Source organism: Mus caroli, unplaced genomic scaffold (genome assembly GCF_978045245.1).
Source record: "Mus caroli unplaced genomic scaffold, Mus_caroli_1 scaffold_12, whole genome shotgun sequence".
NCBI classification, from domain to species: Eukaryota; Metazoa; Chordata; class Mammalia; order Rodentia; family Muridae; genus Mus; species Mus caroli.
In genome coordinates this window covers 83,159,582-83,187,555 of record NW_028227267.1, presented here as the reverse complement: position 1 = coordinate 83,187,555, position 27,974 = coordinate 83,159,582, and the positions used below count along the sequence as shown (strand labels likewise).

The 27,974-nt window shown below is 37.1% G+C and overlaps 1 protein-coding gene across 1 annotated transcript in view; it reads left to right on the top strand.

The window, feature by feature from the left end:
• The window catches only part of Diaph3 (diaphanous related formin 3), a 475,768-nt gene that overhangs the window by 248,213 nt on the left and 199,581 nt on the right, over positions 1 to 27,974 (top strand). Inside the window, exons 21-22 of the mRNA XM_029469353.2 lie at positions 7,162 to 7,401; positions 21,129 to 21,258. Coding sequence (XP_029325213.1) covers positions 7,162 to 7,401; positions 21,129 to 21,258 — 370 coding nt within the window. The remainder of the gene's footprint in view (positions 1 to 7,161; positions 7,402 to 21,128; positions 21,259 to 27,974) is intronic.

Below are 27,974 nucleotides of genomic sequence, written 5' to 3'. Positions count from 1 at the left end.
TTCCAGCAGGGGGATCCAGTATTAAGGGGTAGCCTTGGCAGCATATGGGGTTTGATGGCAGCCTAGACTCTAAGGCTCTGTCTTAGAAGAGTATTAACTAGCAGTGCTGTAAAGCCCTGTCTGTCTTTACTAATACTATACTGGTGCTATTGTTTGGTACCACTTTCCTTCTTCCTCAAGGATTTCCTTTGACAGTTATTCTAGTGTCAAGGAATTCTTTCTGGATTTCCTTTTGCTTGTCTGGTGGTTTCTTTGATCATAATTTGGAAGAGACCTGGTTTCTGTTTTTCCACGGCATGTTTTTCCACTCTCTTCCTTCCCATGGTTTCACCCATATCCACTGTCTCCCCATTTGTTCACATTTACCTTATTTTTACTGTGTGCTGCTTTTGGGGTCAAATGTCATGTCTTCATGAAAGGATTGATTTTCATTCCTGCCTTCATTCCTTTCTTCTGTCTCCCCCAGATTTTCATCCTTCTTTTCCTATGGTGGCCATCCCTCTTGTATTTCTGTTTACTATATCTAAAGTAAGACTTAAAATTGTTGCTTACTTTGATTATATTTTTGGAGATTGTGTTTCTGTTTTATTACTTTGCAGATAAATAGTATATAATCAAAACCACCCAGGGACACATATTTATAATGGAATTGTAGGGTGTTCTTTTTGATGGCTTATATATTGTCTTCCTGGTTTGTACAGAAGCATCGTGCTTTCTAGTTAGGCCATCGATATATTACTGAAATTTCATTACATAATTGGCTTAATTCAGTTCATTTGGAAAAGCAAAACAAAACACCATTACAGTCACATCCTAATTACTAGGCATACATCATTCATTAGGAATAAAGCCTATACTGTTTTGCACGTATAAGCACAAAAGTCTTTAATGATTCAGCACTTTGTCAGCAGTGTTTATAGGGGGCTTTTTAGCTAAGACCATCAGCCAGTGCCTTGGGTCTTTTCTAACGTATTCTAGTATTCTGAATGTAGAGGTCACATGGATCCTTGTAAGACTTTTCAGTGACTATAGTGGGAAATGAGACAACAGTTAACTAAATTTACTGTAGAATTTTCTTTCACTCCTACTTTCATGTATAATTATTGAAGATCTATCCTGCCTCATTTACAGTTTTATCCCACGTTCTTTAAACTACCATTGTGTTTGAAAGGTCTCTGAAGGTCAAGTATTATGAAACTCAGTAAACGTTATAAGGAATGACATGGGTTATATACGCATGGAAATTTTGATATAGGTTATATACATATAAAACTTTTGATATATAAATGTATATGTTTGAAATTTTCCTGTGTCCACAAATTGTCTCCTCATGGATTATTACCATTAAAAAGAAAAGCCTGACAGGAAAATATTGTGGATAGCAGTTTGTGTTGACATAATATAGAATCTCATAGAACATATTGGGAAATAACGAGGGCTTCTATATTTTAATAATAGAAATTTTACTACAATAAAATGCTTTTAAAATTCTATTTGTAGTAACGTCAGAAACTTTAAAATACATAGGAATAAATTTAACAAATTTATGAGAACCATGTAGACTCTAAAGTCTGGAGACCGTGCCCAAGCTTACTGCTTCAGACTGGTCTACCTGTAGAGCCATTTGTGTTCTATGAGAAGAGAAATGCACAGATCTCCAGAACTCAGTCCTAGCCATTGTCCTGATGATAGATTTCTACATACATCCCAAAGATAAGCTGCAGTAGAGGATATAACCATCTACAGGGCTAAAGATGGAGGGGCTGTCTAGAAGGGACTTGAGCAGTGATGGAGGAGATCCACCTTGAGTCAATCAGTGTCCTGAGCACATCTTCCAGAAAAAGCGACAGCAGGAGAGTATAGACTGAGCATCTGGAAGTCCAGCAACCCTGGTTGGTACTGGGCTTCTGCCCTGTCCATTTGTAGGGAACATTTTATCCACATTCTTGATACTGATTTGAACAAAGGGGAAAAAGAAAGAAACAGTTTCAATTATGAGGGTCACCACTACAGGGAAAGGTAGACTCTGAAGTCCATCCCCACCACAGAAACTAATGGAAAATTCAGGAAACACTTTGGAGCCTGTATAGCACTTAGTTAGAATGCCAGAGAAACCCCCTTACTTTACTGAGCTTCTCAGACACCGAAGGAATGGCAGGAAGCCTATGCCACCCAAGGTGAACACTCAGGGGCTGCTTGGCCTGCTGAAGTAAGAAGATATAATCTTCAAAGGAGGCTGTGGGATTTGGACTGGGCACAGTTTGCACATATGACATTGAATACAGAACTTAAAAATTGAGGAATAAGAAAACTAGACAAATTGTTAAGAAAAACTGCAAAACAAATCGGTTCCCAAATTGTTTCAGCTATGGATTGCACTTGTCCAAGCTTAGTGTGGCTATGGTGCTGCTCTTCACAGATCCGATGGGAAAGCTGAGGGCAGGGGACAGACAGGGAAATGGAAATGTTCTTAATTAAGAAATATTTGCAAAGAAACGAAAGTGACAAAAATGTACCATATGGGAATGCTTGAGCTGAAAAGTTCAATAACTAAATTGAAAATTTTAATTCATAGGTTTAATAGTATATTGGAGCAAGCAGAGAAATCAGTGAAACTGCAGGCAGATTTATAGAGTATAAATGTACAAGTCTTGGCGTTGCTTGCCTTCTATGAAGCATGTAAAACTTATGCCATATGTACTTTGCTGTTGTTTAGTTTTCTTAAATAATTTTAGCATAACAGCTTTAATATCATAAGGCCACACTTATTTTAAAAACATTTTTGATATTCTGAGTACTACTCAGACATAAGGCACATGGATAGGGTTTCTTTTTTTTTTTTTTTTCTCCCTCCCCCCGACCCCCAGCTTCTCTCTAAGTGAAATTAACTTCTTTTCCCCTGAGTTTTCTGGAGATCTTGAGCATACTGGGTTGCCAATGGTGGAAGATAGGCGTTTCCTCCCCCACATAATTAAAAAGACAGAGTTTTTAATGCCTTCACTCCAGTTAGATCCCAGAATTTTCTCAGTGCTGCCCTTGCTGTTCAGAACCTAGGATGCAGTTCTCTTCTGCGCCAATGCTTATCGCCCCTCTCCCACAGGAAATGGAAGAATTTGCTTTTAGACAAGTCTAAGCAGACACTAAATTAGGAAATGTGATCTGTAAGAGGACCCAGATCTCAGTTGTGTAGTTAACAGCAGTGCACATGAAGGAGAGCTGAGAGACATGGAGATGATAACAGGCCAACGCTGGAAGGACCATGCTTTGTAGGTGTTGCTTAGTAACTGTGCTTGGGAATTCAAGTTCATCCTCATAAGAAAATGTAGAACTACATACAGCTTGAGGTTCATTCCAGTTGCTTTATAAATTGTGACTGAATTTTTACACTGTGGTGCTAATGCTTGACCAACAGCAAGGTAGCTGGAAGCCCAGAGCCTACTAGTCATGTGACTTGAATGTTTGTCCCATCTTTCCTTATAGTGAGATGTTCACCAGGCATGCATCTAGAGCATTAGGGCAGTTAAGATTGGAGCTGGCATCTTTTCAGTCAAGGTAGTGTAGTGATAGAAACTTCATGGTTAGTTTTATGACTTTAGAGAATATTGACAAAGTTACTAATCACTCAAATTTCCCTTGAAGTAAGACCATATAAATTCTGTGAAGTTGAGGAGAAAAATCCCTCCAGTTTTTAATAAGTCCAATAGCTGACTATAATAAAATACATTGTAAAGAGAACTGTTAACACACAGTTGTTATAAAAATTACAAATTTATTCAGTTTTCCTTTATGGAAAGTGTACAAAATTACCCTGTAATGAAATTACGGGATGTTGCATCTGCTGATTGAGACAGTAATAAATGAAAAGTGGTGGGCTTCAAAAACAGTAGCTAGGACTTCAGTTTCTCTCACAGTATGGAATGGATCTACTCTATTCTAATGGGTTTATTGTCTCTTGTGTTTCCTTACACCATTGCTCTTGCTTGTGCCCAAGAAACAAATTTTTGAAGTAAAAGTTAGCTTTTTTGTTTTTGATTTTGTGTCTTTTTGGTTGCTTTCTATGAATGGTGGCGTCAACTGTATTGCTCGGCCTTCAGCAATAGGTCTACTGTGCTAGAGAGTGATCCATTAATTGGCTGCTCTCCCAGAAAGCCTGGCTTGTTTCCCATGTTGCCAGATAACCATCTTACTGTTGTTGTCTGGAACCTGACTCCCTCTCCTGGCCCCTGTGTGCACTGCGGGTACGTGGTGCAGATACACAGGTCCAACACTCACACACATAACATAAAAAAATATTTCTTTTAGAAATAGCACTGAAGTCAAAGCACTTTTTATTGTTTAGCTTAATCTTCAGAATGCAAGTCAGTATGATCAGTTTATAAGTCAATATAATAGATTTGGGTATTTTGAAGTTATAAAACAAAAGGTATAGTTTTAACTATGAAATGAAACCCCCCCACTCCCCGATTTTCTGATTCTTATTTTGCTTGAGTCAACTTTTTCTATTCCTCCTGACCCCTTGTTCTGTTTCTCATCCTTTGTCACTTCCATGGCTTTCTGTTGTCACTCTGCATGCTAGTATAGCACCTGGCTTTCCAGTTCTACATGCAGCAGGTGACTGAGTTTCCTAAGAACAGGATGCAATTCCTCAGTGTTGATAAAAGATGGGAGATGGTGAAGAGCAGAAAAGGCCTTTCAAGTTTATACCAATATTCTTCCATCCTTTTTAAATCTTACTGTACCTGAAGAAGCGTTCATTTTAAATAACGTGCTAAAGAACCCTTATTATTATTGTAAGTCTCAAGATCTTAGACCATTACCCTGAGGTCATCCATCTGTAAACTGGGAATCCACTTGGCCTAGAAATCCTTATAATTTTTGGCTACCAAGGAGCTGAGGTTGACCTCCAAGGTTCCCATTTCAGCTCAGTAATTTTTCTTCAGATATGAAATCAAGTAGCATCCAAATATGGATTTATCCAAGTTTACAGGAAGAGCAATGAGAACCAGGTATCTAATGAAAACAAAAGTCCTCCTCACAGCTGCCGTTTTTTAGGTTACCTTCCCTGACTTTGCCTTGTCAGGGTTTTGTGCACATGCAGTGCTTCGTTCTGCATTACATCATGGACTTTCTCTTTTCACAGTACCTGTCCTCAGTGCCAGATACACTCATTAGTCATACAAATCTGGGTTATGTTTTTCTAGGAAAATTAATTACTTTAGGTTGGCTACATATGGTTAGCTTGTCAGAAGGAAAATTTTAACATATTTTGGGGTGGTATAATGTAGGCATTTAACCAACCTTTCTTTCCCCTTCCTCTTTGTACATAAATAGTACATTAATCTATGCTAGGATTAACATATTTTGTAATACCTCAGCATTGCTTTGCGTGGGGCACTAAAACATTGGGACTGCACCTGCTTCCATAATCATGAATGGGGGCCGATGAAAACCAGAGCTGTAGTAGGTCATCCTTCCCCGTTTGAGTGGCTACAATCACATGCCCTACATTTTTGTCGTCGTCTTCTTCGTTCTTCACCATTCTGAAGGTATTCATCTTAATAAGTAGCACCCATACTGCCGATGTATGTGGGTGTCTGACATTGCAGAGTTTAAGTATTAAAGAATAATCCAGGAAAAATAATCTGTTTGGGGTCATGCAATGTATTTTAAGTCTCAAATGAATTTCTGAGAGGTAGTCACAATTTATCCCTACTTTTTGTGATAAAGATCTAAAAGGATCAGATCATGTACTATAGGAATTAATTTTTGAGTATAGTGACCCTTGCTCATTCTATAATTTTGTATTGCTTAACCTATAAAATACATTAAAAATACCTTTGCTGAGTCTATTTTCTTTTTATTTTGTTGTAAAAGAAGGTGCTTTCTGTTTTACTTTTCCCTAGTCAGAAGTTGCAGACATTCTTTGAACTGAGGAAAGGGAAAGTATTTCTAGTGCCTGTAGAGTGGAGTTTTTACTACTTTTGCTAGTTTGCCTCTTGGAAGCTTGCTTATTGTACCGCACACACGTGATGCAGATAAATTAATATGTATGTTATTGTTAAGCCCTCAACCACGATGAGGCTTTGGCTCATCTGAAGTCATTCATTCAAAGGAAATTCATTCATTCAAAGGAAATTCATTCATTCAAAAAATAAATAGGACTTGAGTCCTATTTTACCTTTTCCGTTAGGATCTTGGACATTCATCTTTTTTATTCCTGTTATATTCTCTCACTGTGATCTGCCCTTGCCTCAAACTTCCTTTGATAGTTGCTTGAACAACTTCAACAGTTTCACTATCACTGCCTCATTAGGGTTACCAAGGCCTCATATTGCTAATGTATTTGATCAGGGAAACCATCAAACTGACGGAGGGTTTGAGTTCTACCTAAGTGGATTTTTGTGTCATGGGTAACTGGAATAAAGGGTGTTAGCTTAGTGAGAACAGTCTTTTGTTCTTTCTCACCATTAAGCCTTCTGTATCCTCAGCAGCAAAGCCAAGTCTCCCTAGTTACCTTGGCATGTGACAGCCCTGTGGCTTTGTGCTACTCTGTCTTCTTTCTATGCCCATGTTTCCTAACTCTGATTCTGCTAATTTAGTATGTGTCAGGAGTCATTCTACTTTCTGTGTTTCTGAAGAAAGTCAATTTAGTACAAATTGGGACCTATTTACTCTCCCTCTATCTAACACATACTGTTAGTCAGCAGGGCTTCTGAGGACAGCAATTGCTATTTGAAGCAAACAAACCTTTTTTAGACCTTTCTGAATATGTTTTAAACATGACCCAGTGCATTTCAGTATTGAGTAAAGATTATTTAGCAATTCTGTGACTGCTTTGTCGTCTGTTTTCTATGTATCCCGTTACATTTCTTAAAACTTTGGTTTTTGTTTTAATGCTTATTTGATTGCTTAATTAAACTTCACTGTTTCATTAAAGCTTTCTTTTCATTGCACATCTGAATTTTTAATTTTGTTTTTGAAGGATGGCTGGATTCCTTACAGAAACAAGCAGAGCTCCTCTCTTCCTGCCATCAGTTTCAAGGGACATATTGCTTCTTCCGTACTGTCATACCAATAAATCATCCCAGATTACTTGCCGAGGTACAGTGCTGAAGTATACCATGCATTTTAAAGGAAATCTGCTATTTTCTTTTCAATCAGATGAGCAATGTGAAGAGACTCCGGCCACGGCTCAGTGCTATTCTCTTTAAGCTTCAATTTGAAGAGCAGGTGAACAACATCAAACCTGACATCATGGCTGTCAGTACTGCCTGCGAGGAGATCAAGAAGAGCAAAGGCTTTAGCAAGTTGCTGGAACTTGTGTTGCTAATGGGAAACTACATGAATGCTGGCTCCCGGAATGCTCAAACCTTCGGATTTGACCTTAGCTCTCTCTGTAAAGTGAGTTTGTTTTTTTAACACACATATTTGCGTGAACACTTACTTTTAAATGTCAGCCCTGATTACATTATTTAAATATTTTTATTTTGATGGGCTCATTATCAAGAACTTGAAATGAACCATGAACTCAAACCTAGAGTGAACTGAGCTAATTTACTCAACCTCTGAACTAAATCCAAATATTAATTTTCTCTGATCTGCAAATCCAACTGAAGGATTTTATTTAATAACTAAATTATATCCTAAACCTGTGCTTTCTCAAACCAATGAAATAGAACATCAAAATATTACTTAAGCTTTATATTTATTTAGTTCAGGTACCATCATCTAGTTTATTGCTTAGGATGGTTGAATTTTTTGCCTGTAACTATTTAAAGATTTCTCTATGTTGTTTTGCATATGCAGGCTAAAAAATAAATAAGATTTTTTTTTCTATGAAAGGAAAAGTATTAGGAACACACATATTTCAGACCTCATTGATGAGTTGAAACTATTATGAAAATTGAGTGAATTTAAATAATTCTTTATTGTTTTCTCCTGGTTTCTTTCAGCTTGGATTTCTTTGTAGCAAATGCATTGAGTGTTTTGTATAACAGACCACTTGTATGGGGTGTGTGCCACTGTAATAATGCTTTAGTGATCTGCTTGCCATACGTTATTCTCAGTTACACATTGCAAGAAACCCTGTAGAGTCCACACTCTGGTTAAGGGATTTAATTTTTACTATTTCTAGCTTGATAGAGAATTTGAGAATCCGTTTCAGCTTTCAGTGTCGGTCAGTGGCCATCTGCATGGTGACTTTACAGCCACCTCACACTGTGGGGTTGACCCAGGCCTTCGTGGTCATCAGTGCTTCATTACATTTTTCTTGTCCCCTTTTATTTTCCTGCCTCTGTCGCCATAGCTTTCTGTATTTGGTTACGCTCTCTGCTGCAGGTAACACTTTTCCTGCACCACAGACCAAAGCCTTTAGTGCTGACTCAGGGTAGAATCCTATGGTGTGTGGTTTACCCTAGCCTGGTGCTAAAGTAGCTGATGGACACTTACTAGGCATAATGGAACTCATATTTTCTATAAGTAAACCACAGTTAAATTTGTTTTTGTCTTTATATTATTCATGTTATGGAGATTCAGTGCTTTAATGGAGCTGTTTACAAACTCATATGGCAGTCGAGTTAGGCCAGAGATAGTAGCTCAGTAGGAAGAGGGCAGTGGCTGAGTATTCAGAGAAGAAAGGAAATGCTGAATCTTGCTGGAAGCAGTGGTAAGCAAGAAGAGGAGGTTGTCATGAAGCTTATTGCATGGTCTGTTTGGGTATCTGCTGGTTTAGTAGTTTGCATTCTTGATATGACCGGATTAGGGGGAAAATAAAGACTGAAGTAGGAAGTCAGTAAATGTCTCTAAATGCCGTGCCCTGCAATTGTGGATTTCTAGAGTTCTGTAAGTCATGTAGTACAGTGAGATGCGTTCAGGAGTTTAATTCTATTATCAGGCAAAGGTTAGCTTCACTGTCTAGTAATATTGCCATTGAGGATATATTGCTGCTTAAATTTGCTAATTCAGGTTTAAATTGAACTATGCATTTATTTCTCTTTCCTGAGTCATATTTACTACATTTGCACTGCAAATGAATATATGTTCATATTAGATATTCAGCCTACTCCCACCACTTCAGGAAGTCCTACTGCGAAGAGGGATGACATTGTTATGGTGTCAGAAATTTGGTGACTGGCTGACATATAGTACCTGACCTATGACATCAAAGTAAGAGGAAAGATAGGGAATATGTTATAGTAGAGAAAAGGAAAGGGGACAAACATAAGTTCTCTATTTGTGCTTTAAACAACTGATGGATGCTTTTTCTACTGATATGCCTGCAGTGTTAGGTCAAAAAGGAAGTAGCTATTATTTTCTTGCTTTTGTTTACCCTACTATCTTAAAGGGCAGCTTATTTAAGCCGCTGTATGAGAATACTTAACAAGAAACCTGGATGCCTGCTGCACACTAATCACTAACAATTGAGATGATACAGCTCCAAGCTGAGGTAGTCACCTTGCAGCCAGAAGTGGAACCATGGAATAGATGGAGGCTAGTGGACAATTTCATAGCCAGAGAGGCACCCACAGGTTTGGTGACTGTGAGAGTCTAAAGGAGAAGTTGCAAGCTAGACAACCAAATGAAGGAAGCCAAAGAAGATGAGGGCGGGAGGACACTGGAGCATTCGGTGCTATACCTAGAGAACTATTATGGTTTGTTCATTAGCACACAAAGTTTCTTCTACTTTGGGTTTCCCACCTTAGCAGTATTGTTTCATGTATCAAACGAGGGCTACCTATTCTCTCTCTTCCTTCCTTCTCAAAGAGGTGTAGGCAGGAGACTCTGATTCATGATGTACAGGAGGTCAATGCAGGGTCTGGCTCATGGAAAATAGCTAAAGAATCAAGCAGGTTGTTGCATTACAACAGTGTAGTGTGTCTTATTTATTTTGCAATGGAAAACAGACATTCTCTCATTGAGACACAGTCATGAATACATAGTAATTTTTAAATCTTATACAAAAACAATGCACGCTTTTTTGTTTTACTACAGTTACTCTCTACATAGTTAATCTGTCTTTGGATGAAAAGTTGTCTGTGTTCATGCATTGGTACTGGGCATTTTTGATCATCACTCTTTAGAGATTTCTGTTGTACAAGAAAGAAAATAAATACTACACCTTCACTTTTATTAGCCTGCATGTCAAGTTGAAAGCATATATTGAATAAGATGCTATCTCTGCATGTTTGTTATCAGAAGTAGCAGCTTGATCTTTGACAGTTGTGATTAAATTTTCACTCCAAGTATAAAGCATTTGGTTTCTTGATAAGCCCCTGCATATGGGAAGCTCTTTATTTATTTGACAGACTAAAGTCAAGAAATATTTTAATCTGTTCAAACATGCTGAGTAATTATATGAAGTTTAATGTTCTATATCTGAAATTCTCATTTTATACATATTCATATGGAAAAATAAAATTATATAATTCTGGGCCTAGTAAATTAGTAGGATACTCTATAAGAAACCTTTTCCAAAGTATTTTTCAGTGACCTTGCTTTTCCTGGTTGAGGTAGGGTGTTTTGAGTACCTTGCCTTGCCTTTTCAGAAGGATGAGATATAGAATGTAAAGGACGAACTCTTTTGCTCATGAAGTTGTCTGAAAATAGTAATGCTTTGCACTTCAACTAAAACTTAGTAGTAGGCATTTTCTGCACTCATACATGTTACACACACACACACACACACACACACACACACACACACACACACAGAGAGAGAGAGAGAGAGAGACACACCCCTATCTGTCTTGCTAATGATAAAAATATGAATCCATTTCCTTAGAAAACTATCATATAGATGGTAGATGCTTGTATGACCAAAATAATGCTTACCTGTAGAATTTCTATCCCTTTAGTGATAAGAATGTTTCCTTAAGAGAACTCACCAGCCTGGACAAAGTGTTTTATTTCCAATTAAATTAACATTCTAACTAGTGAATAAATTGACCTGATTATCAAAGTTCAGCACTACATTATATAGTATATGAGGTAATTTTGACTTGTAAATTTAAGGAACAGATGGTTCAAGTCTGCACACAGTGGTGCTGACATGTGTTTAATAATGTTTACCAATATCTAATGAGACGTGTGATTTCAGAATAACAAATCCTAATCAATATTACAGAGTGCTGTAAATGTTTGTTCTGGATTATTGAACTACTGGACTTCCTACATTGAAATAACAGGTTTGGTTTTGTTTCGTTTCTTGGAAAAATACACTTTTGACTTCATTTTCTCCCCTTTATCTCTTGTAGGAAATTTTCGGTTGTCTGTGTCTAAACTGTCGAATATTCACTGCCATGTTAAAATTACCAAAACAAGCATAGTCATGTCCTGTAGGCCTGGGCATGAGAAGGAGAGCGGCTGAAGGGTAGGCAAGCAGACTTAAGTTTGAGTTTCTTTTTCTAGTGCAGAGTCTTCTACATGGCCTTCTACATACTTCTGTTTTTAGCATAAGCTTTCCTAAAGTAAATGAACTTCACTAAATCTGTGATGGAGATGATTTAAAATGGAAGCAGCCAATTTCCATCTTCTTGAATGTATCGACTGTAGTGAGCAGCCTTTTGAAATTGTGAAACTCTCCTACTTAAGTCATATTTATTGATTTGCAACATGGAGTACCCTTTAAATATCACTAATGCTTTATCCTCTTCAGTGGCTCCCGGAAGTCAGAATGCTTTGTGTGGCATTTTACAGTGGACTCCACAGGTGATTGTGCTGCTCAGCCCACACTGGGACTCATTCTGTCTCTTCTGCAATGCTTATGTACTCCAAAGTGGGAAATCCCTGACTGATGGTCTGGACGTAAATAACCAACAAACAAACAGGAGGAAAGGCAAACAAACCAACAGCAAAACAAAAACAAAAGGAAACAACTTAAGGCAGAGTGGCGAAAATAATCCCTAAATCTGCTGCTTGCTCTTCTTTCCTGCCAATCCAAGCATGCTGCTGAACAGCAAGAGTTTCGAAGAGAATGTGAATTCCAGACAGAGTACAGGAAGTGCAAGACCAGTATCTGAATCGTTGTGCCAAGCCTTGCCTCCCACAGGTAGCATCTCAGTCTCCATGTGCAGTTATAGCCCTGCAGCCTGTCCCAGGCAGTTTGTGGTTTGCATATCTGTCCTAGTTATACTGGTTAGGTTCTGGGTGTGAAACTGTGACTTCATGTGTCACTTTTTCACGTCCTCTGAAGCCATTTTTAAGAAAGATCTCTGCCAAACAAACCCATTGTTCCATCTGCATTCAGGGTTTTAGAAGGATTTTTAGTTTTCATCAAATTGGCACAATTGTACCAGTACATTCTGGCACCCTTTGAAAGTGAAGCAGTTATGGGCCAAAGAGTTGCAAAGAACAAATGCCATTCTTGTTTTACATACAGCCAATTACATCACAGGAGTGCTGACTTCCAAGGCAGTGTAAAAGTGTAGAATGCTGCACCCCTTTGACTTGATTCATGCCTTAATCCATACTATTTCACCAAAAAATATTTCTTTGAACTTACTAAGTATCCCTCCTTATACCTTTGTTTTATTTCAATTGATACAATGCCTTGTAAACTAAGAACATTCTTCTAAAAAATATAAGAGGATTTCTTTGCTTGAGCACAGCCTTTGTACTGACGTCTGTGCTTTCAAACCAAGCTTTCCTACTTCCCCAAAGCTGACTTTCCCTCAGATATACCCCGCTAGCATTATCCTCAAAATCATTCCTGTAGACACAAAGACAGACACCAGAGCTAGCAAGCAAGATTCATTCAACCTGCGATTTCTGATTCAATCCAGTTTCACATTTACATTTTTTAAATGAAAACTCAAAAGGTACCCCATTGCTAATAACTCTAGGAAGTTTTTTGCTAACCTGTTTTTTTTTTCATATACCAGGAATTTTTTATTGTTTGAGCGAGGGGGTGTCAGGCAAAATATATAATATTATTACCCATATGGTAATAGTTTGTGCCTTTAGACTATGATGATGAAATATATTCTTAGGTAGAACTCATATCAGCATTGGGAGGTTATATTGGAACTGACCTTTATTAAAGGAAATTACATTTATTAAAAATTTTTGAGCACAATGAAAATAGCACTTAATGGAGATTTTTAGTATTGCATGTGTGTATCAGTTGGTATATTGTCTTACACTCTTAAGAATCTATAAGAAGCTGCATAAAATATGAAGTTATCGGAAAAAATAAATTAATACAGAAAATCAACATAACCAAAATTCTTACACTTACACCTTAAAAAGAATGTGATGTTAATAAAATTTTACCTAACCTAAACGAGAGAAAGGGTAAAAAAAAAAATTAAGTAACTATGGTATATCTCTGTCAGCATAAAATGAATTAGCATTATTCATCTCATGGACATTGAAAGGATAACAAAGGAATACTATGGATATAATTTGTACCTTCGATGAAATGGACCCATTCTGTAATTGCAATATAAATGTGTCACAATATAAAAGACTAAAATAACCCTCAAAGCTTTTATCAAAGTAATTTAGCCAATAATTATTAACCATCTAAAGGATGAAGAACGTGGTCCTTTCAGAAAGTTTCAGAAGTTTAATTGTAGCAAATATTTAAATTCAAACTAAGGTCAGTTGTCTCTACTGTCTCTCATCTAGTGGAAGCACAAAGAATACTGACTAGTTCTATGAGGCTATGCTGGCTCAACACTGAAAATCAGTGCAACTCATTGTATCAACAGGCTCCACAACAAAGTAACCATGATATTATACCAAAGGTAATTGGCAAAATCCGCTCGGAGGACAACTTACTCAGCAACTATTCCAAGAGGATAATAAATACCCAGAGGAGCCCCACACTTATCACCCCATGTAATAGACAGAACATGGATGTTTGTGAAGGAAGCATGAAGCGTTCCATGTTCGAAGTCTTTGTTCTTAAGTTGCCATCCTTTTCTAACTTGACCTGTAGGTTTAAAATAGTAGTCTAGTCAAACAGTTAACAAAGTACATAATGCATAATGAGAAAGCAATTCCATATTTTCTATGGGGAAGCCAAAGATCTTGAATAACTGACACACAATTGGAGAAGAGCAGCATACTCAGATCTGATACTGCCTTACTTCAATTCTCAGTATAGTGCTCTGTAGTCAATATATTGTGATTAGCAATAAAATAATGTTAAAAAAAAACTGACAAAATTGCCCAGAAACACACAAAAATAACAACCAACTCGTCTATGACAAAGGAGGAGCCCTTGCTAAGAGCTACTGTTTGAACCTCCTCTCATCATTGGCTGCTTCTTTGCAAGTCACTGCTCTAATACATATGTTCCCTGCCATTTCCTATGCAGATGTAAGTAAAAGTCTTTTCACTTGGAATAGGGCACCAACAACACACCAGAGAACTACCAAGTTCTCCTACCCAAGTCTCCATACACATATGAAGGGGAGGGGTGATGATCCACTTAAACCCTGGAGAAAAATTGCCAGCAAGTTGTGCATTTGTGTGTGTGTGTGTATGTATGTATGTATGTATGTTATGTCTATTCATTTTCTTTTCCTGAGACAACAGTTTCTGTGTAGCCCTGCCTGTACTGGAACCCCAGTGTAGACCAGGTTGGCCTTGAATTCAGAAATCACGCTGCCTTTCATAGTTTTTGTATTAATGGTGTACCCTACCACTGCACAACTCTGTATAATACAATATATTTTACAAATTAGTCATAAATATTTACCCAGAGAATCTGAAAACACGTCCACACCAAAGCCTACACACAAAAGTTTAGAGTCTTGTTTGTAATTCCCAAACGAGGCAGGGAACAAGCTGGCCTTGAGGAGCTGAATGGCCCGACTTAACAGGAATAGTTAATGATGTTGGCACATCATTTATAATAGTGTACCATATTTATGGAAAGTGCTGATGGAGTCCATGTGGCAAGCTCGTATGGAATTTATTATTTAAATTGAAAATTTATCTGTTAATGTAAACCTTAAAACTGACTTTAATTTAATATAACTTGTTTATTCCATTCATATTGATGATTTTGATTATTCTGTCAGCATGTAATTTAATACAGTTAGATTAAAAGATGGATACTTTGAACAGTTTTAAGAAGTAACTTTGTTTAGACAATATTAAACTCTAGTAAATTTAATTTTTTTTAAACTACCCATAAGGATTCTTTTACAATTCATATTGGAGAATCCATATTTAACAAGAAAAGTATATCAACACAGTAATTCATATATTGATCTAGCATAGCATCATATCAGAAAATAGTAACTATTATAATACTTTAGTTCACCACAGAGCGTGGTCCAGGGTTTGAGTTTTTAAAGCTCTGGAGGAATGTGGTGCTGACTTTCCTCAGTTTTCTTCACACGGAGTTTATTTTTCATGATGCTATTTCATCCATCCCCAACAAACTTTATTTTACAAAGAACAAGAGATTAAATATGAAGTTAAAATAAGATCTTATATGTCTGCTTAAAATTTATGGATATCTTTCCCTCCTGTGTAGATGACTGAATTGTATTATCAAATTGTCTGTTAGAAATCCATAAGCACTAATGGTATGTGAGGTGACAAGTGTTGTTGGTTGTTGTTGTTTTGTTTTTATTTGTAAATAAAGCAGCTGAAATAAGAGCACCCTCCTTCAGGTACAGATGGCCTAGGGAAGGGTATCTGCTTCTAGAGGTCTGGGGGCTAGAAATAGAGGAGAACTGACATTGAACCTTTCTGTTGTTTTTGGTGCTCTTTTGGATTTTTGCTATTATTTCCATCCACTGTGTTTTAAAGCATTTTGTTAGAACCATCATATTTTACAGTGACTGAGAATCACACACTCATGCACTCCAGTCATGCTCTCTAGGTGGAAGCAATGATTTGCATAAGGCACTTGGTCTCTCCGAATTCATTTTGTCCCATAAATAATGGCCATAATACTGACTCCCTCCATGTACTCTGGCAGATGCTTGCTACACAGGACTGATGTGTGGTGTATGATTTGACTGGTCCATGCCTCAGAGTAATTGACAAATACTATTCTTCTAGATTGTTCATTGTATCATTCCAAGGTTAAGACTTGGGTTGTTTTTAAAGCATTCACCAAGGTCTATAAACTCTACAGAGACACTGCAGTCTTGATGTACATTTAAATATTAGCAGCATTATGGCCAGAGGAGGTTTTGGTGTTACATTATTAAGATAATAATTTTTCTTCAGTGAGTAAACGGCTATAGGGTTTTTTTGTTCTTGAGATCTACAAGAAAATATGTGGTTTTGATCTTACAGTTTTTTTCCCTTGTCACTAAAACAATAGAATATTCTTCAAATGTCATCCAAGTTTGTGTTGAGTACCTTTAAAATGTTCCAAAACCTTGCGTTGGCACTACAAGGGAGATCTACTGCATATTGACAAGCCCATGATTTATTTTGGGGCCTGCTTTTAACATTGTTTTGTTTGGAATGAACAGAGTGTTTAGAGAAACTCCATCCATCTTTTTGTTTATTTGACATTTATGCCACATTTAATATATGTTAAAGAAACAATCCATGAATTAGGAATTCTGTTTAACAGTGATGATTATCATCTGTCAGATAAGTCTCTTGACAATCATACAGAAGGAAATCTTGTCAAGAAATGTCTGTTTAAGATTTAAGTAGGCTATTTTAATATGAACAAGATTCCGAATGAAATTTCATTTTCTTTCCAAGAAAAAGCATTACAGAGTGTGCTTAAGTTATTTTTCATTTCAACAAAATTAGCACTGTCTCTCGATTTTACTTGTAATTCAGTCACTGATTAGAAAGTGGTTACTAAAAACAGACTGTATCATTTGTTGTTAATGTTTGTCAAAAATTAAAAATTCAGAGCACTAGTGGATAATATATTTCTAAATGTGCTTTGTTATGATTTTGTGTTTTCTTGAAAGCTTCACTTTAAATTTTGTACCTTCACATGGTTTGTGAGAAAGAGAGCAGCCATTTAGGCAGGAAGGACACTATGGCCACCTGGGTCAGCTACAGGTGCCTCTTAGCCAAGCCACTCATTTACTAAGCTAGTTTCAAAGCAGTCTGGAAGTGTTGAGTGATTGTTTTGTTAGAAGTCTCAAAATTCCTAAGTAACAGTTAGGAGGAGATGGTTGGCGTGGGCTTCTTCTTAGTATTCAGTGGCTATCCTCTCTGATACTAGGTTTCTCCCACTATGTGCCTTGCTGATCAGTTGACTTTTGATATGATGGCCTATGAAACCATTGCCTTCCTTTGGTGTGTTAGTGTTTCATTGCCCCCAAGCAACCGATGTTTCACATAAATACTTGCATTTATTCTACTCTATTGTATCCTATAACCTGAAATCTTTATTCTCACAAATCTTGGATAACGTTTGAGAGTGGTCCCGTGGATTATAGTTTTATCATAGATTTCGTAAAAATATTAATCCTAATGGTTACTGGCTGCTTAGCTATATCATAAGAATTTATGGAAAACTTTATTAAGCCTCTGCAAATCATAGAGGTCAATGACATTTTTCTTAGTCAGATTCCACACCGGATGTCAATCAGTTTCTCATGAAGGAAATACAGTATAGAAGATAATAGTGGGTGGCTCAGAGTCCACAGGAGGAACAGTATGCCCAATGGTTACTTACATACACTACACACAAACAACGGAATGTAGGTTCAAAACCAATTTTTTAATTGGACTAATGTTTTTATGTAACATACAGAAGTGGATGTTTGATGAATTTGAGCTTTAACTTTTAAAAATGATACTTTGAATGGGACAGAATAATAAGGATGGTTATAAATCAGATTAAGGTTTGTAGTAAATCTCTAAACACAATGGACTGGAAATTTTCAACTGACCCAAGTGTGTAGAATGAACTATGGGGAGTAACTTTGAGTCTCCTTATTTGTATCCTCTGATTGGATTAGATTTCTGCTGTTTCTCTAAGACCACTTTGAATCCATTCTAATGTATGTTTACTGAGTTTGGATTGGAAAGTGAATTTAGAATTCCTTTTTAAATTATTTGGCTCAGTTTTATAATGGTTCCTATGCATAAACTGGGGTCCAATAGCTTACCCTGGGCTATTAACTTATTAAGGGTGTGCCTCATTAGAAGGTCATCCATATATGTGAATGGCAATCTTATCATAATGGAGCCTTCAAAATGTACTATTGAAACACATTTTGGGATATTTTGAGGTGTCTGTGGCTTCTTAAGAAGATAGTTTTAAATAATGTGTTCAGTGTGTATTTTGGAAGAAATATGAGGATTATTCTTGTTGCTCTTGTTGTTGTTGACAGTGGTAGTATATGTGTGTGTGTGTGTGTGTGTGTGTGTGTGTGTGTGTGTGTGAGACTGTGAGTGCATGTGTATGCATGTGCAGGCTCATGCTGTAAATACACTAAGCAAGGATTCTACCACTGAAGTACATTCTCAGCCCAGGAGCTATTTATTCAGTAGTCCAGACCAGTATTTGAGACTTTCATATGCATTCATGGGACTCTGTCAGATGACTAACCCAGGGTTTCCAGTACATTTTTCTTTATTTTTGATGACCTAGAAGCTGTGTTTTCCACTGCCCAGTAGTGACTTCTGCTCGGTATTTTTGTTTTGTATTTATTCAATTTTATTAAAAATATTTTTTTTACAGTTCAATCACAGCCACCACCACCCCCAAATACACATCAGTCCTCCTAGGTCCTCCCCACATGTCTATGACCCAACTCAGTTCCTTTTCTACCTTTCTTGTTAGAAAAAACATACACACACACACACACACACACTCACTCATACACTCACACACACACACAATGACAAAACAACAAAAACCATAATGAAAAACAGAAAAAGAAAAACACTAGAAATATACATACACATAGAGACAGACACACTGACTCAGTCTAACGTGGAGATGGTTGGAAAGTAAGCAGTGTTGCCCTGCACCATCGCACTACAACCTCCAGCTCTCTGGTCAGTTCTGACACAAGATGAGTGGTTTTTGCTTGTGTTCTTTACATATGAATCGATTATGAATGATGACTCTTGTGGTAGAAACTTATACCAGGCTTCTTTTAGCTTAGTATCCATACTGTTCTCCCTGTCAAACCTCCAAAGATCCAAAAACGAGTATAACCACTACTCCCTCCTGATTGCATTCCTTGTTCCTGTCAGGCCCAGATTGGTCAAGCTTTGCCAACTCAAGCCTGTGCCTGTTTTTTGTTTGTACTTTTCAATCTGTGTACCTGCCTGTTAACTCCTTAATTTTGAAAGCAAGGAGCTCACAATATTTTCCAAGACCAAGTGTGTTATTACAAGGTGTGACAGCATTTTCCACAGGAATAGTGTCATCCCTGAAAAGTTCAGGGTTGTTTTTTAGGGAGGACAAGACTCATTTATTTCATTGTTACACACACATACACACACAGTGTTTATATTAGATTTACATATATATGTATATCATATATATTTATATATAAGCATGTACATTTACATATAATAAATCTATCTATTTATTATATATACATATATAAGTATGTTTATATTAAAGAAAGAGTAAGAGTATAAATATGAATATGGGATAACTATCTTAAAACTTCTCAGTGTAAATAGGAATAAAATGCCAAGGTATTTTTGATGGAATGCGAGCAGAAGCAGAGGTACTTCTTGTGTAAATGCCCACCGTTTCAGGATTCTACCATTTGCCTACTACTTTTATCACCTCCTAGGTTTTATTTTACTCAAGACTAAAAGTGTTTTCTTCTCTATCTACCCCTCCACAATCAGCTCCTGGACTGTCTCCATGAGCGGTGTCAGCTGAGTTTCCCAGCTCACACAGTCTGGCACCTCCATACCTCTGTCCACCCTCAGGGCAGGCTGCCTTAGTCTCCTTCCTGGATTGCTGGTGCTGCTTTTACCATTAGCCTCCATTACTTCCTTTACTCTTTATCCTCTCAAACTGCAGGGATGTATTTACATGTGCCTGTGACCATCTCTCATCCAGTTCAATAGCTTCCAATGCTTATGGAAAGGGTATTTCCATTATGTGGTCTATTTTTTGTTATTTTCTGCAGTTTTCAGATTTATATCTTTCCATTGACCCTGTTTGCACCCCCAACATATATACATCTTTGGTTTCCAGATACTCAACCTATGCATGTTTTTTTCTCATTTACAGCCTTGTGCCTATCAGCTTTGCACTGCTATATTATCTATGACAGATTTTTCATGGTTTCATCTCCCTGTATTGAAGGTCCTAGGGCTTTGTGCCGAGGCTCTGATCATCTTAAAAATCTTCTCTTTGCTAAGATACAGCACGACAGATATAAATAACAGGGAATATGTGGACACAGATGCACATGTCACAGGAACAGAGCTACGATGAGCGCTGGATTTCTGTCACATCCTTTTGTAAGAACTTAGGGGTCAGAGGAGAAATCCCTTAGGACTTCCTCAAACGCCATACTGCCTACAGAGTCCACCTCCCAGTATCACAACCAAAGTCCAAGCTTCCAGCAAGGCAACCCTTGGAGGACAGGCAGGCAGGTCTGTCTTTAGAAAGCACTTCCCAGATGCGTTCTGTCTGCCTGTGCTTGAGGATTTTCTCATGCTCTTCCCTAATCCTATCCAGCTACTGATTTCAGTGGTTCCTCTCAGGTGTCATAGCCTCGTAGATATTCTTTGTGAGTGCTTTTACTATCATGTCTGTTGCTACAGTACGAATATGCTGTCTTTTTTTTTTTTTTCCAAAAAATGAAGTGACTACTTGAAGCAACACTATTTTATCATTCTATCTACCGTAAACTCTACAGTGTGGGACAGGTAGACCGTGACTATATGCCAAGTAATAAATGCATGAAATGCCCAGGTTGTTTTTGGTTCTACTGTTCCATAGATATTCAGGCTATTCTACTTTCCTAGGCATTTCATTTTTCCCCACAAAGGATTGCATAGTACATTGCTTTTGAGTCATTTCTCCTGTATTACAAATATTACTTTTAAACCAATATCAAATAAAACGTACTAAAGTATTCAAATGTTTTCAGAATGGAGCAGGTTTTCAAGCTAACTTCTAGTCCACAGAGTAGGGTGTTACAGGAATCAGTAGATTATTAACATACGTTGTGTTTTCTCCCTTCTCGTTCACTTAGCTAAAGGATACAAAATCTGCAGATCAGAAAACCACACTCCTCCATTTCCTGGTAGATGTATGTGAAGAAAAGCATGCTGACATCCTTCACTTTGTGGACGATTTGGCACATTTAGACAAAGCTAGCAGAGGTTTGTGGTTTTATTTATAAATATCTATGTCATTGTTCTGATCTTTAATTCTAAGAGACCGAAAATAATGCTTTTTATTTGTACATATTATCTATTTTGCAAAAATAATTTCTTATGGAATGAGACTATTTGAAAAGAAATTATAGGCTAATTTTATCAGTTGCCATTATTAGGAGTATGAATTTCTTTGGCTAGCTATTGAGTTGTTATAAGCGCATTGTTGTGGAGATTGACCTGCACCAGTTCCAGCTAATCCCACCCTCTGCTGCTTAGCATACTCCACTATACTTTGGCAGGTCTTCCTAATCACATGTCATTTATAAATACCCAGTGTCCTTCACAAACACTATTGTAGACCAAAATGAGTATCTTCCTTTGTCCAGGTTTCAAGCCTCTCTGTAGGAGTGGAGCTTTCCTTTGTGACCCTGCTAGGTTTAAGACCACCAGTTTCAAGTCATCTTTCCTAATATATAAATTAGCAACGTGGCTTCATACCCTACTGTGCTCTTAAATAAGGCTGTCAAGAGTTCAGATAGAGCCTTTTGCTGACACTTAATTTTATTCTGATTTAAATTTCAAAAATTTGGCCATCTTAAATGTGCCATATTTAGTTATATTCAACATGGATTTTTTTAAAAAACCAAACAACTACTTGCCTCCCCATAACCAATGTACAGACATGCTTTAGATACCACATTTTCAATTATTTGGTAGCGGTATTCTTTTGGCATTGACCATTATTGATAGTAATAGCAAACCATTGTTTTGGTGAGCTCTTTATTTCCTTCCTCATATTGGAATTTGAGAACCTGAAAAAGGATAATTTATGTTTTCTACACAAAAGGGAATATTACTTCTTAAACATCTTTATTACTCCCTGTATGTTAAAAGGTTCATTTGCCGTAAAGTGGCAGTTTTAGGAGATTATATACTAAGAGAGATGTGATTGTTAAGATGTTCTCCATCATTTTACCCTGGTAAGTAAGTTTCTCTGAAGTATGTAGTCCCTATGGCCTTTGGTAAGCACTTGCTCTGGGTTCCTTTCTACTCATTTGTAATGGTGCTATATTACTATCCCTCTGCCACTTTCAGTAGCCGTTGTATAAGAAAATATTTTTGTAGACAGACACAGACAGACAGGCAGACAATGATATATATGTTTCTATGTATAAATATAATTGAGAATAGATAAGGACTACCATTTATTTTTTAAGACATTGTAATATGTGCAATTAAAGAAACAATATAAAAAGTATATATAGTGCAATTAAACGAGTAAGACAAAGAAAATGACTTTCCTAAGTGAGATTTTTGAAAATTTGCTATATACGAGTAAATGTCATGATAGCTAAAATTGAAATTCTGATTGTCCTTGATGAACATCAAATTTTACATAACATAATAATGTATAGATGTGGCACAAAATCCCTTGAAATGCAGAAGGGTTCTTTACCTGGAGCAAATATGATTGGGTAGGTAAGAAGAATCAGTGCTCATCCTTTTAGATAAAGACTTGGAATTTCTTCCCAGTCCCCATTCCTTTATGTAGTTGTAGACTTATTTACTCACTCCTTTTTATGCCTAGTATGAGCTCAAACATTGGGTTCCCTTATCTCTGCAGAGATTTCAAGATTGTATACACCGCCTTGTTTCATAATTTTTGTTAAATGCTTCTAATGGGACAAGGAAGTGCAGTGGGGTCTTCCTCTGAAACCCAAACTGTCTCTGAGCATCCTTTGCTGCCCAGCCTGACCTTGACCTTGAAGCAGCTTCCCTGCTTGAGTTTCCAGAATGCCAAGACTACAAATGTCAACTACTATGCCTCATTGTCTTTTTCTTTATAAAACTTTTTAGCATGTTTTTCTAGCACTTTTTTGTGCGTAAAGAAAATTTTAGAATATTAACTTAATTTCTACTGATTAAATTATACTTACCATTCTATATAAATATCCTGACATTGTGTTCTTTTAAAAATTATTTAGCTTGCATAAAGACTTGCAGAGTTACCAGTTACTGATTTGCTTTTTCTGTTTGTTTTCCTTCTCACTGTTCCAAGGGGCTTTCAGGGGCCTTGGGGCGTTTGCTTTCCATCTGTTACAGGGAAGGCATGCGTGTGGAGGGGTCAGCAGATATTGCTAATATGTTTCACTGGGAGCAGCAAACTTCATATTTGGAATAATGGTTTTTAATAGTGTAGATTATTGTAAGCATAATTTTCTTTTCATTATATGATCCAATTAATGAAGGAAATATTAGAGGGGTAAATGCAGTGTTTTAGATTAAGAGAATTGAGTGTTTTTACACATCATTTTAAAGTTTCCACTTCTGAAACATCCTCGGTGAGCTATCACATGAATTAAAAAGTACCTTTGTTTTTGAGCCATAACAAATCCTGGTCATTAGGTACTCCTAGATCAGCAGGGGGAACTTTCATTGCAACTAATGAGCTTACCCGACTGACAATTTTCAAAAATCTACTTCATTAGGATGCTTCTTTTCTAAGGAATAATGGCTTATGGCATTTCTGTTGTGTTTCACTGAAAATATTTTGGTTCATTATTGCATTTCTGCATACCATGGTAGTATTTTTGTTTTATGGAATTCTAAGGGTTGAATATTCTTGTCTACATAATTAAAATTAATTTAGTTTGTGAAGGTTTTGTTTACTAGCTCCTAGAAATCTATAAAATTGGGATAATTATTAATGTGCAGGAAGTGACAAATTGTGTTTCTTTTTGGGAGATAGATTAGAATGAGACTAAGGTGAAGCTGGAAAGATGGCTTAGTAGTTACATCCTCTTCCAGAGGACCCTGGTCTGGTTCCAACCCTCATACTGTGCAGTTGAACCCTCGGTAACTCCAGCTTCAATGGATGCCATGCTCTCTTCCGTCCTACACAGGCACATACCCACACTATCTCACATACACACATGATTAATATAAAACGATAAAAAAGAAAACTGTGGTTGAGGGTCATTTTAACGTTCTGTTCACCCCTTGTCAACACTCTAGTTTACAGTGTGATACTGGTTAGTCAGTCATCCATTCAACAAGGCTATGCTCAGTGATTACTGAATCAGAAATTTTGTGGTATCATTGGTCCAATGTATACTTTCTCCATCTTCTTTCAGTTTCGCCAGTCTAATACATCTGACACGTATCTCAACAGTCTTTTCCCCCCTCACCTTTCAATTGCTTTTTCTCCTCTTTTTTTTTTTTTTTTTGTGATCTCTACATATGTACTGAGTTCTTGTCTCTCTTTTCTCACTCCACCTTTTCCTGAGGTTGTCTTTCCCATCCCCAAAGACTTAGAAGCCAGCGTATGTAATGATGTACAAATTTACTTTACAGACTTTTCAACTAAGCTCCATGCCTATGCCTGCCACACCTTTTGCTGTTTTCTTCTGCATCTCACATAGGTGTGAGGATCATCATTGGCCAGGATAAGAGACCACACTTTTATTTTCTCCTCTCAACTTAATTGCCTGAGAAAACTTACTCATCCTTCTGACTTCTTTAATCCTGTTTGTGGTTTTCTGTAAGACCTTCAGTAACTCAATGCAGGCCACTTTGGATTCTGCCCATGAATCCATTATAGGCTAAGCTGAGGCCTGCAGTGTTGTCTAGATTTTCCCTCTTTTGTGATCTCGAGGATGATGGCATTCTCCCTTCCGTGATCTTTCTCGGCTGTCTTTTTGGAGCTTGTTGGAACCTCACATAAGTATGTCAGTATTTGACTTTTCCTTTAAGGATGAATCCTGTCCTGGGAATCTTTACCTCCTCTGTCTCAGGATTGTTCCTAGCCTTGTTGGGAGTGGACTTTGCTCTGAGGAGTCTATTGTAAGAAGTGACTTTCTGTAGAATGTCAAGACGGTTCACCAAAGCCCACTTGTAACTTTTTCTATGTGTGCATTCTTACCACTTAAAAGGATTCCTTGATGTTCGGCTTTGATTTTCTTTTGTCTTGTTTAATATACTTCTTTTTGCTTCTCAGTCTCTATCAGTGTACTTCTAACTAGGAATTCTTTTATCTGACCCAAATAATTGCCTGCTAAATATACCTCCTACTTTCTAGTTCCTCATGAATTTCCAACATTTTTTGATAAATACCTAACTAAATACCAAATGCTTCTCTTTTATTCACCTACTGTGAGCACTTAGAACACTAAATTTCCAGGTGGCTGCCACCTGGAAACTGTATCCTGTCTGAAATTTTCACATTCATCTTCTGTAGCCAGCATTCAGGTTTCTAAAGATTGCCATGGACTCTCAGCTGTTGCCTTCTCAAAATGACAAATGTTATAAGAAGGCACATAAACTGTTAGGATATTTGGTATTAATAATTTGTTCATTGTCATTCCCCCACCCCCACCCCCGCAGAGTTACCAACAAACCTAACACTGTGTTCATTGAGTGTAATCAGCTTTGGAGTGGATTTCTAGGCTGGAAGTTTATAGTTTGAGTGAGATGAACAATTAGCTTGATGTTTCATGTTGTATGATATTAGAACTTAATGTATACTTCTATTTACTTGAGTTTACTTGATAAGATACTCTGTTAATTTATGATGTACATATGAAAGAATGACTTACTCATTGTGATAGGAGATACTGGCTTCATGGCATTGTGAAGAGGCAGGAAATCTACTTCTGCTTTTAGTGCCTGAATTGTGCTTTTGATAAGCTCCTATGTCATCACTCCTCTACGATTTCTGAACTTGACTGTGGTTAGGGTTGTGATTTCTCTGCTTAAAGTGAGAACATTGTCTTAAACTGTACATTTATTTAACCCAACTTCTGTCCCCGTAGGAAGAGGAAAAGCTAGGTTATTAGCCTCCCCTTGGCGATATGCACAGGGAGACTATATGGTGACATACTAAGATGATGGTCCTATGCAAGCTGAGGTGACAGGCTACAGAGAAAGCAAGGCTGCCACCACCATAGCTGTGAAACAGGAAGTTAGCATTAAGCCAACTAGTATTTTACTTATGACAGTGACTCTACCAAATGGAGCTTTTTTTTTCTTTTTTGTTTGGAGATCTTTACCCATAGGATAGCATATTCTGATTATTTCTATTTTATAAGATTAGATCTAGTAGCAGTTATAAATGCAATATTTAAAGCTCTAGTGAGTAATTTATAACTGGGGAAGGTCCCTGTCCAAACTACTAGTTACCTCACTTGTAAACAATTACAAATATTCTTGGATTTTTATGTGAATAGTCATAAATGAATATATACACAAGGAAGTATGAAACATTCTTAAATGTACTTGTGACTACTCACATTTAATGTTAGAGTTCAACTGATGGTATCTCTTTGGTTTACTCCTAAGATGCATTCATTTATGCTGGCATATGCCAAGGTTGGTTTTGTGTATCTTTTTTCCTCACTGTTCTTGCATGTATATTTCTTTTCTATTTATCCCTGCTTTGCATATGTAATACTTGTGATTTTAATTAAAACATGTAATTGATGATAGTTGGGAATAGTCTGGGTTACCTGATGAAAGTAACCAAAGCAGAAACGTAGATCATTTTATGTTTTTATTCTCTCAAGGTTAGATTGAAGTGTTTCTGAGCTGTTTTCTCTGTGTCTACAATGAATAAAAACTGTGCTCATAAGGGTAGCCTAGAACTCCTAGGATGTATTACAGTGTTTAATTTCATGTTATAGACATCTAATGAATATATTTAGGAAGTTAATAAAGCTAGAGATAATAAAGGTAAATTTGCTTTCAAAATATAAATTACTTAAATAGTGCTGCTTATACTATCTATAGATAATGGGATATATGAGATTTTACAATAATTTTTTAATATATAAAAGTAGCACAGTTTTTTTTTAATCATTCCCAAGGTAATCCTAGATTTCTGCTTACTATTTACTTTGTATTACATGCCGTGTATAATGGTAGAGAGCCATATATGTAATTCCTGACGATTGATTTCTAGGAGCGTCAATGTAGATTTGGCTTCAAATGTTCAAACTGGAAACTTGAATATGAGGTTGTTAGTATAATCATTTTATAGTGCAAGTATAAACTGTTCTGAAAGCAGCTTGCTGGAACACAAGCAGTATGGCCACGATCAGTAGAAGGATTAAAGATGCTGCAATGTGACATTGAAGAACACTGGCCATGCAGGAACTACTTGGAGCTAAAGATTACTTTTTGAGATACTGAGCTAGGAACATTTCCTGAACCCGCTGCTGCTTGGGTTGATAGATGATGATGAAGAAGAAAACTACATCACGAAGACCTCTATATCTTTTTGGAGGTTAACAGACTGAAAGTGGCATCAACACAGCATTAATCTTCTCCAAGAACTAGCAGTTTACAGTGTGTGCAGATTTTTGGCCAGCAAGAGAAGTAGCTTCAAGAGGAGTTCTGTCAGTGTCACCTATGAGCCACAGCTAAGATCAAATAGCAGAACAGTATCTGTAGTGGCAGCCAAGGTCTTGGATCTCTCTTTAAGCTGCTGGCGGTAAGGCAGTATTTACTGCTCCTCGTTTGCAGCATGGGATGGGAAATCACCAACAAGGAAGATGAAAGATGCCAAAATAGGGCAATCAGAAGAACAGCTTACAATAGTGCATCTGTAATTTACAAAGAAACCCCGGCTGCATATATAATAAACATACATGGCAGTTGCCTGTGTCTCTTGAGTGGCAAGGTAATGTGTAACCTACAGGGGTGGAGGAGAAGAGACCTAGAAT